General features: G+C 42.9%; 1 protein-coding gene across 1 annotated transcript; it reads right to left on the bottom strand.

The window, feature by feature from the left end:
- Positions 1 to 8,307: 8,307 nt before the first annotated feature.
- LOC311227638 (zinc-binding protein A33-like) lies at positions 8,308 to 13,100 on the bottom strand (the record flags this gene model as incomplete). Its single annotated transcript, XM_084313360.1, has 4 exons — positions 8,308 to 8,971; positions 10,539 to 10,561; positions 10,862 to 11,092; positions 12,705 to 13,100. 4 exons carry the CDS (start codon positions 13,098 to 13,100, stop codon positions 8,308 to 8,310), a joined length of 1,314 nt encoding a protein of 437 aa, XP_084169486.1.
- Positions 13,101 to 13,375: the final 275 nt, after the last annotated feature.

The raw sequence follows: 13,375 nt of genomic DNA, 5'->3' as shown, positions 1-13,375 counted from the left end.
ACGCCCTGCTTCACATTCACAGAGTTCCATTCACACCTGGGAGCTGCCCAGGCCTAACAAAATTAATAGTTGGTTTCAGGTTGCCGACCGACCCTGCCGATTTAGGTGCGACCCAATATATTTTATGAGTTTTTAGAAAAAATTATATAAAAAAAAAAAATCCTTTTTTTTTTTTTTTTTTAATAAAGTTTCATAGAAATCTTAGTCAAACATTTAGTATTATGGATATTAAACATGCTGGCAGAGTACATGCATCCATGTTGTTGTGAACATTTTAATTAAATAAAGAAATTCCCTATCCATAGTCGCCGTGGGAACGAATAAAATAAAAAAATAAAATAAAATAAATTCCCTACCTACCCATGGCCAAACTGACAACCAACCTGAAACCAACTATTAATTTTGTTAGGCCCCAGTACAACCACAGTCTGACACTGTTGGCCACTGAGCAACTCCACTGGAGCAGTTGGGGGTTTAGTGCCTTGCTCAAGGGCACTTCAGCGGTTGGTGTTAAGGGTATGGGAGAGAGTTATATGGGAGAGAGTTATAGAAACATTAGGGTTGTAACGGTACACAAAATCCACGGTTCGGTACGTACCTCGGTTTTGAAGACACGGTTCGGTATTATTTTCGGTACAGTGGGGGGGGGGGGGGGGGGGGGGGGGCGGGGGGGGCGGGGAATCCAAAAAAAATTGCTTTTCATTTATCTATTTATTTAACTGTATTAAACAATATAAAACGAATTGGCCATAATTGACTGAGCAAACTAATGCTTACTGCTGTAACCTACTAATAACACTTAAGTAAATCTGAAGATTATTATATAGCAGATGCCTTGGAGGATAAGTCGTGGACAACTGTAATCATCTAAGCTCCACTGTGTTTAAATTCAAATCCTATGCCATTGTTATTTAACCCTTGTGTCTGAAAACTAAAGTATTATACTCTTATTAGGGGACTAAATTGAAAAACTCCATAAAAAGATTATGTTGAAATAATTTCCCACTTTCTTTTCCATAAATATTTTATTCAACTTCAGCCCTGATCATAACCATTTTTTATATTATTTTTGTAATGAAATACTCCCACTTTTCTGAAAAGAGTTGTTAAATATGACAAAAAAAAGAATATGTGGTGGTTATGATCGGGCTGAAGTGGAATAAACAATTTATGAAGAGTAAAAAAAAAATACAAGATAATTAAAAGATTATGCCACATATTATGTTGGCTACAAACATAATCACTGCAAAGTTATCAAACAAATACGAATCTGATCAGACACAAGGGTTAAGTTGTTGTTCCCTTTCTAATTTCCTCAAACATCTAGTCTAGTTAATGTGATCAATATTATTTGACAATTGATGCTTTTTGTTGGACATTTCAGTCAGTAGTGAGCTCATACTTTGAGCTCATAAATTTATAGTTAAAATGATTGAGACAACGCAATCTTGTCTTCGTTGTGCATGAATGCGTGTGCTCACAACACACAATATGTGTGTCACTATTCTGGCAGTGGCTATATATGTATTGTTAATGAAAGCCTGTTATAAGGTCTGTTATTTTTTTTTGTGTAAAAGGTATGGTCACTGGAAGTATGATACCCTAGAAAAAAATAAATTTTCATATTAAAGCCATGTTGTCATTTTTGTTCACACATTTTTGGAAATATGGTCATATAAGAATTTTATTATTATTTATTTAACAATAGTGTGTTTAACAGCAGGAAAAAAACATGTAATGTTATGATGTATACATATCAGCAGCAATATTTTAATGTAAAATGTACATTAATCAGTATTGATTCCTTAACTTTACAAGTTACAAGTAGATGTACAAGTTACAAATGTACAAGTAGAGTACCATTTAGATTATGGTTGAATAAACATTGATGTCTAACATTGATTCAATATAAAATCAACTAAAATGTGCATGTAGATTACCATTTAGATGATGGTTGAATCAACATTGATATAGTATCAGTTATGGTTGACACCTAACGTTGATTCAACATGTAAGTCATAGACAACGATCTGTATAATTTCGATGTCAGGCTTCAACATAGATTCAATATTTCTGCCGAACCCTATTTCAACGTTGATTCACTCATTTTTTGCTATCTGGGTGTATACTTATAAAAATGTATTTTTCTTTAAAGATGTTTTTTTACAATTGAATTATAGCCACGTTAATAATGCTTGTAATAAACCAAACCGTTTGTAAATCCGGCAATATTTCAGCGAGTTATGAGTATTTTTGTCTGTGCAGATCACTCACCCTCCAACAGCGGGAGCATGTCTATGTTCCCCGGGTTCTATCAGTAGCGGCTCGTGGGATGCTTCGCCACTAGGGGCGCTATACCAAACATTTTGCAAACATGTACAAGGCACGTATTGGCGAATATTATCACCATTGCCATCGATCAATATCACAGTCAGTCAAATGCAAGGTCCACGTTTCCAATAGCCCAACACAAACACGCATATCTCTCTCTCTCTCTCTCTCTCTCTCTCGCTCTCTCTCTCTCTCTCTCTCTCTCTCTCTCTCTCTCTCTCTCTCTCTCGCTCTCTGCTCTCTCTCTCAGATGATGTCAGGTCCATTCAATAATAATCACATTTGTATATCTCGTCATTTTAAACAAGTTACCATTCATTGTCTGAGTGGTTTATGCCCCACACGCGGCGAAATTAGAGAGAGAGAGAGAGAGAGAGAGAGAGCGAGAGAGAGAGCGCGAGAGAGAGAGAGAGAGAGAGAGAGAGAGAGAGAGAGAGAGAGAGCGAGAGAGAGAGAGAGAGAGAGACCCACGGCGGTGGTGCAGCATAACAGAAGAGAGAGAGAGAGAGAGAGAGAGAGAGAGAGAGAGAGAGAGAGAGAGAGGAGAGCGTTAGTTAAGCATTAGCTGAGTGGCTAACAGCAGCTAAAGTTAGCTGAGTTGGCTAAGAGAGAGAGAGAGAGAGAATTAACTCACTTTGTTTAATTGAAACGTGGTCCAAAAAGTGTATGTCCACCTGACTGTCCCCCCAGACTGTTGTCGATGTATATCCATTCCACTCACTGCCCACTGTCCAGACTCCAGACTGAATCACAAGTTCACAACACAGTCAGTCCTTGAATAAACCGAAGGCGTCCTTTCTCTTTTTCTCTATTGTGAACTGGTTGCTGTTGTTGTTGACTGAGTCGACTGAACTGCTGTGCTCCGACCAAGAACTACCTCCTCCTGGCGCATTCTCTCTAAGCCAACCCGAGAAATGCGGGCTACGGAGAAAAAAAGTACTGGCATCGCGTCGGCAATCAGAGAGCGTCTCCACGAAAATGCGGCTACGGAAATTCTCTTCACGCTGCTGCCTAGACCCGCTTCAAATCGCGCCGGGATTCCACGCACTGATTGGCTGTGACGGATACAGCGATCAAACTGTGACACGCACTCAGAGCGCTATCGCGTCTAGCCCGGGCCGAGAAATACGAAAAAATAAAAAAATTTAAAAAAGTGCGTCACTTCCTGCTCAGGAAAACGAGTGTTTTTTATTTTAAATAATAACGTTATATTGTGCATTGGAAATACAAACATACTTAAAACGAGTAAATATTATTCATTTTAAACATGTTTATATTATTTATAGGGATATAAACAAAAAACGAAAAAGTTTTTTTTCTTCTTCTCTGATTTAACAGGTGGGTCAACAGGTGGGTCGGCGCCCTAGCGCCCTAGTGGTAGAGCCGCCACTGGGTTCTATGTTCCCCGCTTTGATGATTGATTGATTGAAAATTTTAGACCACCAGCCCTGATTCCAAACTCTAACCGTACCAACTTCGAAAGAGGGCTAAGCTTAACCAGTCCGAAACAAGGCGGACATTTAAATTAATAAAATAATAAAAATTTATAAAAATGTCAATCTATTAATCAATCAAGCGGGGAACATTGGACCCGGGGAACATAGGACCCGGGGAACATAGGGATGATCCCCCAACAGCTACCATAGAACATAACAGAAAGGCTGACTGGGGCAAGATGGCGGCGGTTCAGCGACGCTGGTGACTGTGCCTTAAGCTATCTAGTGTTCTATATATATCTATGGATGCGAGGTCCGTGCGGACGAGCGCGCTGAACAAATACGTCACGCGCACCAATGCGCACATCGGATGCGGCTTGCGGAAGGAAGTATTGAGCTTTCATAGTCGATCGTACCTCAGCGGACCTCCACGGACCAATTTCCTACATGTCTCGCACCAGTTTACAGATACATACAGCTAGTGGCGCCAGCTTTTTATAGTCCCGGAGTGATGTATGAGGGATGCGTTCTTCATGGGACGGGGTGGCACTCCGTGCACCCAAAGATTTTAGCAGAAGCGCGTGCACGCACATGCACGGATGTGCACGGCACGCGCGTGCATACAGGAATGCACTGCACTCGCCAACTCGCTATAAGTACCCACCTGGGCTACTTTGCATATCAATAGAGCCGGTCGTCAGGTGTGTTAAATACGTTCTCAGATACATTCACACCTAACTTGTGAATGAATGTGTTACATTCCATTCGTAGAGGCAATTAGGCACTGTCTTTAGTCTGTACAAGTAGATTACCATTTAAACATTGATGCCTAACATTGATTCAATATAAAATCAACTAAAATGTGCATGTAGATTACCATTTAGATGATGGTTGAATCAACATTGATATTGTAGGAAAGCCCTGTTAATAAGACTACTTTGTTCTGTAATAGCCCTTTAATATGTTGTTGTTGACAGGAAAGGGTAATTGATTTATGCCAGTGTAATCGTTCAGCGTGATGTGCTCCAGCTAGTGTCGCACTCTAGTCTTCTGATAATGTTACTGGCCCTTTAAGAGTTTCTCCTTCGAACGTGTGCGCAAGCTGTTCTCTGTGCTGCTGCCTGATGGTGCGGCTGCGGCAGTAGTAAGATCTGTCCCTTTGAGGAACGTGTGCGTAAATGACACGTGAGTACAGTACTTATGTTTAGTCCTGCCTAATTCATTCCTTCAGCTTACTCTACCCTTACAGTATGTTCACATTGATCTATTTCTGTTGACGTTGTTTCTCTCTGTTATTGAAACGCTGCGCCGTTAGCTTAGCTGCACGTTAGCCAGCCTAGGTTGCCCCTGCTATGATATGCTGCTGCGCTGCGTGGTTAGCTTAGCCGCACGTTAGCTAGCCTAGGCTATATAACTATAACTCACTCATTACCCCTAGTGAATTGAATGTATCTTTACACCTGGTTTACAGTCCGCCTACCTATATTGTTTACATGCATTGCATGAGTAATTCCCTGCATAGGCTATGTAGGTTATATATAATAACTCTGGTTAAGTGAATGTCTTAGTTACTAGTTGCACTATATTCAGGGGTGCAGTCGTAATATGGGCGGAGGCCAAACGGTATCCTATTATTATGCAAAGTCTAGGCACTTATCACCTAGACTTTGCATAATAATAGGATGCGCGCACTTCGAAGCCCAAACGCCGTTTGACCGCGGTTGCCCAGCACTGCACCACTGACTATATTACTAATGAATATTATTGTAGCTATAGACCACATGTTTATGACATTATGTTTATGTACGTCACTACTGTGTTTACTAATGTATACTGTATTGTATTCCTTTGTGTTTACTAATGTATACTGTATTGTATTCCTTTGTAGACAACCACACACACATGCAAATTCCCAAATACAACCACATTAACTGCAGCACGCCTGTGTGATTCTCTAATCGGAGTCACAACCCCATAGTGTCCGCCAGCTCTATCAAACGCACCCTGTGGAGGCCCTAGCCCTCCGTTTCAGATATAGTATCAGTTATGGTTGAAAACCTAACGTTGATTCAATATGTAAGTCATAGACAACGTTTTGTATAATTTCGATGTCAGGCTTCAACATAGATTCAATATTTCTGCCTAACCTCATATTTTGCTATCTGGGTGTAAATAACTCATGTACATATACCGATATGCCCTACTTTGTTTACTTGTTTTATTGCACAATGTCGTTCTATTGGATTCTTATTATATATTACTATTGTATTATGCACATCGCTGCGGGCAAGACGCCCCGCATTTCATTGTATACTTGTATGCCGTGACAAATAAAACTCTTGACTTGACTTGACTTGACTCGTTTATACTGAAGCTCAAACAAAACAAAAACACACATCAATATGGCCACAAGGTGGCGCCAAAAGATTGAACAAGCTCCAGTGTGGTGTCACCAGTGAACCTCTGCACTGCATCAGAGACACGCATGACGCTCTGTAGAAACTACACCTACTGAGAAACACAAGAGTTCTCATTTACTACAAAGAAAGTGATAAAACAAAAATAAAAATAGAGACAAGGGGGGGGTTCTAACTGGAGGGTATTTCAGTTCAATACTGTAGTAATAATGTACAACTGCACAAAAATGTAAATGTAATAATGTACAACTGCATTTCCCATGGATTCCTTGTAGCTTCATATTCATATTTCATACACATCCCGTTACACACACACACGCTCTCAGACACCAGTGTTTCCACTACATGTATCTAACCGCAGTACCCCCCCCAACACATGGGGGTCAGTGCGTCTCAACTCTGACCTCTGACCTCGATGGCGTCGATATCGCTCAGCCGTGGGGGAAAAAGGGCACATTTATGAACTCTTTCCGTAAAATCACAAGACAATCGCCGCCTCTGTCCTAAAACAAATAAGATACATCCTTGTTCGTAATGAGATAGTTACTGCTTAAAGGGACATTTCACTTTAGTAGAACCTCAAGTTGTCTTCTGTCAACAGCACCGCTCCTGGAGGTGTGGAGGTAAGACCGAGGAAACTAGTGAAACTAAAGTGAAATATCTCTTTAAGGTAAGTAATACCTTACTTAATCTCTTTAAGGTAATACCTGCCAGGCGGTAGAGCCAGAGGAAGGGAAGTGAAGTGGGATCGGTCCCGAACACACACACACACACACACACACACACACACACACACACACACACACACACACACACACACACACACACACACACACACACACACACACACACACACACACACACACACACACACACACACACACACACACACACACACACACACACTCTTAGCTGTCCATCGTGTTCGATGATGACGCTTGCTCCAGGGATGGGGAGAGGGGGGGGTGGGGGGGGGGAGTTAGCGACGCTGCCGCTGGTGCCACTTCTCGTGGGCGTTGAGTCCGATCCTTGAGCCGCACACCCGTCCACAGATGGCGCAAGGGAAGCCATATACCTGGGGGATGCCAGCCGCCCGCTGGTGTCGTTGCGTGCGCCTCTCAGATCTTCGGTCTTGGTTCGTTTGGTGTATTTGGGAAACTGCAGTGGCACAAGTGACTTGCCAGGCTGATCTGTCGAGTGCCAGAGTTTCAAGCTGCGTGATGTTTGCACACTTTAGGAGGTCCCTGGTGTAGTCCTTAAAGCGTCTCTTTTGGCCTCCAGCAGCCCGCTTTGCTCCTCTCAGTTGGCCATAGAGGACTTGGCGGGGCAGGCGGTGGTCAGGCATACGTATGGTGTGCCCTATCCAACGAAGATGTTTTTTGGCCACAGCTGCGGCCATACAGATTGAGTTGGTGTTGTTGAGGATGTCTGTGTGGGGGACTCGATCTTCCCAGGTCTTCCCCCACACACACACACACACACACACACACACACACACACACACACACACACACACACACACACACACACACACACACACACACACACACACACACACACACACACACACACACACACACACACACACACACACACACACACACACACACACACACACACACACACACACACACACACACACACACACACACACACACACACACACACACACACACACACACACACACACACACACACACACACACACACACACACACACACACACACACACACACACACACACACACACACACACACACACACACACACACACACACACACACACACACACACACACACACACACACACACACACACACACACACACACACACACACACACACACACACACACACACACACACACACACACACACACACACACACACACACACACACACACACACACACACACACACACACACACACACACACACACACACACACACACACACACACACACACACACACACACACACACACACACACACACACACACACACACACACACACACACACACACACACACACACACACACACACACACACACACACACACACACACACACACACACACACACACACACACACACACACACACACACACACACCTCACTGTCATGACTATATCACAGAGAGAGACACCTCTGATGGGCAGATGTTTATATCAGGGTGTTTGGCATCACCAGCCGGTCCTATAGCGAAGTATGGGTAAAGTTTCTCAGTGAAGGTGTGTTTATGAGTGCAGATGTGAGTCATGTCTTCACGGTCGTAGAAGGTCAGCTTCCTCCTGTTATAGTCCAGCTGTACTCTGATCCTCTGGGGGCTCCTTTTCACTGTGAGGATCTGACTCAGACCATTAGTGTACTTACCACTCCTATAATGTAGAGCCCAGATACCATGTTGTGGTGATGCCACTAGCCCCTCTCTCTTGTTGTCAAATGACTCTTTAGCTACACCTATAGTCCAGTGAGGATGGTCTCCCACCTCCACCTCCCAGCTGTGTTTCCCTGAGCTGAAGCTCTCAGAACCCAGAACAATGCTATACACCATGTTCCTCTCTGGGTTGTCAGGGAGATGCTGCTTTGTGTCTGTGCGTCTCACACTGGTCAGATCATCAGATGTAGAGAGACTGGGTGCTGCAGTGTTTGGGTCCAGAGTGACAGGAGTGAACTTGACCCTCTCCTTCATCTTCTCCCAGACTCTGAAGGCCAGGTTGCCCAGGTGTTTGGCCTCGTCTATCAGCGCTCCTGAGACCAGCTGTGGACGAGGCAGGTTGCACTGAGCTCTGGAAGAACATTCAAGAGTCAGTCTTGCTGTGGGCTTAGCTTCAGAGCCGCAGAGAAGAGAGAGATATTGATTTCCATAAAAATAACTGCATTCCATCTCTTCTCCATCATGTTTCCAATACAATCATTTCCACTCAATCAATAAATACACAATACACAATAAATACATACATACATACTATTGTACATTCCACTACCCTCTCAACCTCAGTCACATCATCCAGATCATCCAATTACAACAGCACCTTTAATCTGAGATGCAGATGTAAAGGAGAGAGAGAGAGAGAGAGAGAGAGAGAGAGAGAGAGAGAGAGAGAGAGAGAGAGAGAGAGAGAGAGAGAGAGAGAGAGAGAGAGAGAGAAAGAGAGAGAGAGTGAGAGAGAGAGTGAGAGAGAGAGATAGAGAGAGAGAGAGAGGAGAGAGAGAGGGAGAGAGACAGACAGACAGAGAGAGAGCAAAAGAGAGAGAGAGAGAGTGAGAGATACAGACAGAGAAAGAGAGAGAGAGGGAGAGAGAGAGACAGACAGCAAAGAGAGAGAGAGAGAGAGGCACGCGTGGGTTTCGTGCGAGACCAGCTCGCGTGGCCGTCCACTTCAGAGCAGAAGCGCACAGATTTACATTGGAACAGCTGTAAATACCTACTATTATTTATATACATATAGAACTGCTCCACATAATAATAACTTTATTTAATGGATTTTAATATATCATGCTTTAAGTACTGTAGTTTTAATGTAGTTGGTGTTTTTTTATATAGTGGTCTCTTTACTGTAGTTTAAAAAAGAAATATATGGTGGTGAGTGTCTATGTATTGTGACTGTATGTTTGTCTTTCAACCACTGCACAAATGAAGTTCCGAAAGGAAAATAAAGTAAGTTGAAGTTGAAGTCAGTCCCCGTTTGAAGATAAAAAAAATACAAATAAAAGATTTCCAGTTCCAGTGTCCATTTTGCATGTATAACCCGTTATTATCTCATTAATTAGAATGTTAGAATGAATTTTAGAATGATGATCAGTGTGATGTACTCCTGATAAAGTATAGTAATATGGTTTATTTGTATTGGGAGAGATACAGACACATTAGCTGGTTGAACAACATCTATATGTGTGGTAATAATGCAGATATTGAGTGTATTTCTGTGAAAATGCGTGTGGCGCACGCCTCTGAATCCAACCGGAGCGGAAAAATAACTTCGCTTCCTGCCCGTGAGTCATGCACCCGTGGTGAACAGCGACGCCTGTTAACCCTTTCACTGCCACACGACAGAAGGTTAACCCTTTACTATCACACAACCGACGGTCGCCGGGTTAACCTTCTGTTGTGTGGCAGTGAAAGGGTTAACCGGCTGTCGTGTGGCAGTGAAAGGGTTAACCTTCTGTGTATTGTCACAGTGAAAGGGTTAACCGTTTTGGTAGTGCAGTGGTGAAAGGGTTAACATGGGGGCAGTCATGGAAAGAGTCAGAGAGAAAGGAGAGAGAGAGAAAGGAGAGAAAGATAGAAAGAAAGAGAGAAATTGAGAAAAAGAGAGAGAAAGAGAGCGACAAAAAGAGAGAGAAATCACTTACCTTTTCAGTGTGGTCTTGTAGTTCTATGGAGGTAAAGACAGATCAAGTTAAACACTAGACTGTAAAAACTGAGCGTCATCTGGTCACTTTTAAACTATCAGCAAATTGTGTTCAACTAAAACTGTGTAAAATGCAATTCATAAATGGTTCAAATTAATTGAGTTCAGCTCAATTCTATTTCAAACGGCACATAGTCTTTTTTATTATGTATAGGTTACTAATACTTATTTAATAAATATGAATGAACCCCAATCCCAGTTTTTACAGTGTACTAAACATCCTCAGCATCATTCCCTATGAACTGAAGAGAGACCAGTCCTGACCTGCAGGAAGGAGATGTGTTCAGCGTTCAGCTCCTGCTCTATGGCTCTGATTGTGTCTGAAAGGGTTGACATCTCTCTGTCCAGCTCCTCAATCTTCTCCTTCATCGTCTGGCTCTTCTGCTCCTCTTCCTCCTTCAGTGCAGCTACCCTGGCCTCCTTTTCCTCATGGAGAAACTGGAGAAGCTTCTTAAACTCCTTCTCAATCTGCTTCTCTGTGTGCAGGGCCTGGACCTGGAGATTATAAGATAAGATAAGATATTCCTTTATTGATCCCCTTGGGGAAATTCAGGCATCATAGCAGCATGGGGGATGGGGGGGGGGCAAGGGCATAATTTAGTTTTCAATGGTGGAGGGGACACATTTGTGGGGCGTGGTCAGTGGCTGTAAGGAGGTAGATTTAAAAAAAAAAAGAAAAAAAAAGAAAAAAACAGTTGTGCAAGACCATTTGGTGAGATGTTTCTATATACAATTCACTTATGACAAGTCATAACGCCGCACGAGTCTCGGAACGTGAGAGAGAGAGAGATTGTGCTATTTATTATCTACAATGTATAAAACAACAGCCTAGAGGCTTTTAAATACAACAAGGTCATAGACAGATATTTCACAGAGACCAAGCAATGCTGTTGCATTTCATGGCAATCACAGACACAGACCATCGTTCAGTTTCACACCAAACTTTCAGGGGAGGGGTGCTATGTATTTGAGCACACCTGACGACATGGCTGTTGTTGTTATGCAAAGACGGCTGTGCTCGGTACTTAGCGCGTGCACACAAAGATGCGACTCGTCCCTCGCCGGGTGCTCACCTTGTCTTTGCATGACAATGGCTCAGGTCGTCAGAGACCTGAGCTCAGAGATGGAACAAGCAGCCGTTTTCCGTGTGGTCCAAGTGCCGCATCGCGTCTCCGTTTATTATCGTGTAACATTGTTTTGGACGGTAAAAAAGTGCAGGGGACCATAACTGCCTTCTGAAAACATGCACATGCACATGCAAACATGTCCCCTGTGTCCCCCCCCCCATAATTACGCCCGTGGGGGGGGGGGGGGGGGGGGGGGTACAGGTAGTAAAAACAACAGAAGCAGTGTAAACAAATAAGTTTAAGGAAATAAGTCAATATAATTTACTATCTAACTAACTATACAGTATTCACAGTGTGACATAAGGTGCAGTATGCATAAGGTAGTGTTATAATTTACTATCTAACTAACTTAAATATACAGTAGGGGGGTTAAAAATCATGTCTCTCCCACAATGGACTACAAATGTACAATAGGGCACTTATTTTTACTGTGTGCAGGTTGAGTGCAGCTGCAACCTTACAGTAAATAATTTATCATTAATACAGAATATTAGTACCTTTACGTGTTCTGCTGTGCGGACGCATGTTTGTTTGATTTCTTTAAAGGCCTGTAGCTTGTCACGTAAGGTCTTCAGTGGAGCCTGGAGCTGCTTCTGCAATGGAATTCATTCATTCATTCATGATGTATTTCACTTGAAAGATGCAAGTCTGAGGACTCTGTGCTGCAGCACCGGTTTCAACACACGGATTGGAGTACGTTTGCCACCCAGGCCACCCTGGACTCCCACACTGACACTGACTCCCACGCTGACATTGACTCCCACGCTGACATTGACTCCCACACTGACATTGACTCTCACACTGACATTGACTCCCACACCTCCTACGTTGTGGACAAATATAAATCAACTCCCATCTAATTGTTCTGATTGTCTAATGTTTCTGTATTCATTAACAACGTGACAACAATGTTTACTCTGTGTATTTATTGAGTATAATTAAAGATTGAATAAATTAATATAATAATGATTTTGCCATACCTTGTGATCCTCCGAAGCCTCCTCTATGGGGCAGCAGTTGTGGCTCTTGTGTTTTCTGGACGACTGACACACCACACAGATGGGCTGGTGGTCATCCAGACAGAAGATCTTGAGTTCTTCTCTGTGCAGACTGCAGAGCACCTCAAAACCTGCTGGAGCTCCCTGGCTTCTCTCCCTGAAGGCCTCACACAGGTTCTTCAAAGCCAAGTTACGAGGAGGATTTAAAATTGAAGAGACTTCCTTACAAAGTGGACAGTTCTTGTCTTCTCTGTCTCTCCAGTATTGTTGCAGACAGGCTTTACAGAAGCTGTGGCTACACAACAAGAGGACAGGATCTGTGTAGATGTCACGGCACACAGGACAAGACAGATCCTCTTCACAATGAGACGAAGCCATTTTGTCTCTCAGTAACACTCCCTCCTCTGGAAAGCTCCCTGAAGTTTACTTTAACTTTTGTTATAAACTTACTTAGATTCAGTCAGCAGCTGGTTGAAGTCACTGTTTGATCACTAGTTATGAGGGCCGACGTTCCATTCTACTGGTTAAAGTTGCTTACTCGTGAGTAGTATGTGCGTTGATAAAGACAAATAATGTCCACAGCCGCTCCAGTGTAAAACAAAGATATCAAAATGGTTTATTTCTCTTCCACAGCGAAGTCTTTCTTTACAGAA

This window comes from Notolepis coatsorum, assembly GCF_963971535.1.
Source record: "Notolepis coatsorum genome assembly, chromosome: 4".
Classification (NCBI taxonomy): domain Eukaryota; kingdom Metazoa; phylum Chordata; class Actinopteri; order Aulopiformes; family Paralepididae; genus Notolepis; species Notolepis coatsorum.
The sequence above is the reverse complement of the archived record's forward strand: the minus strand, read 5'-3'. Positions and strand labels throughout refer to the sequence as shown.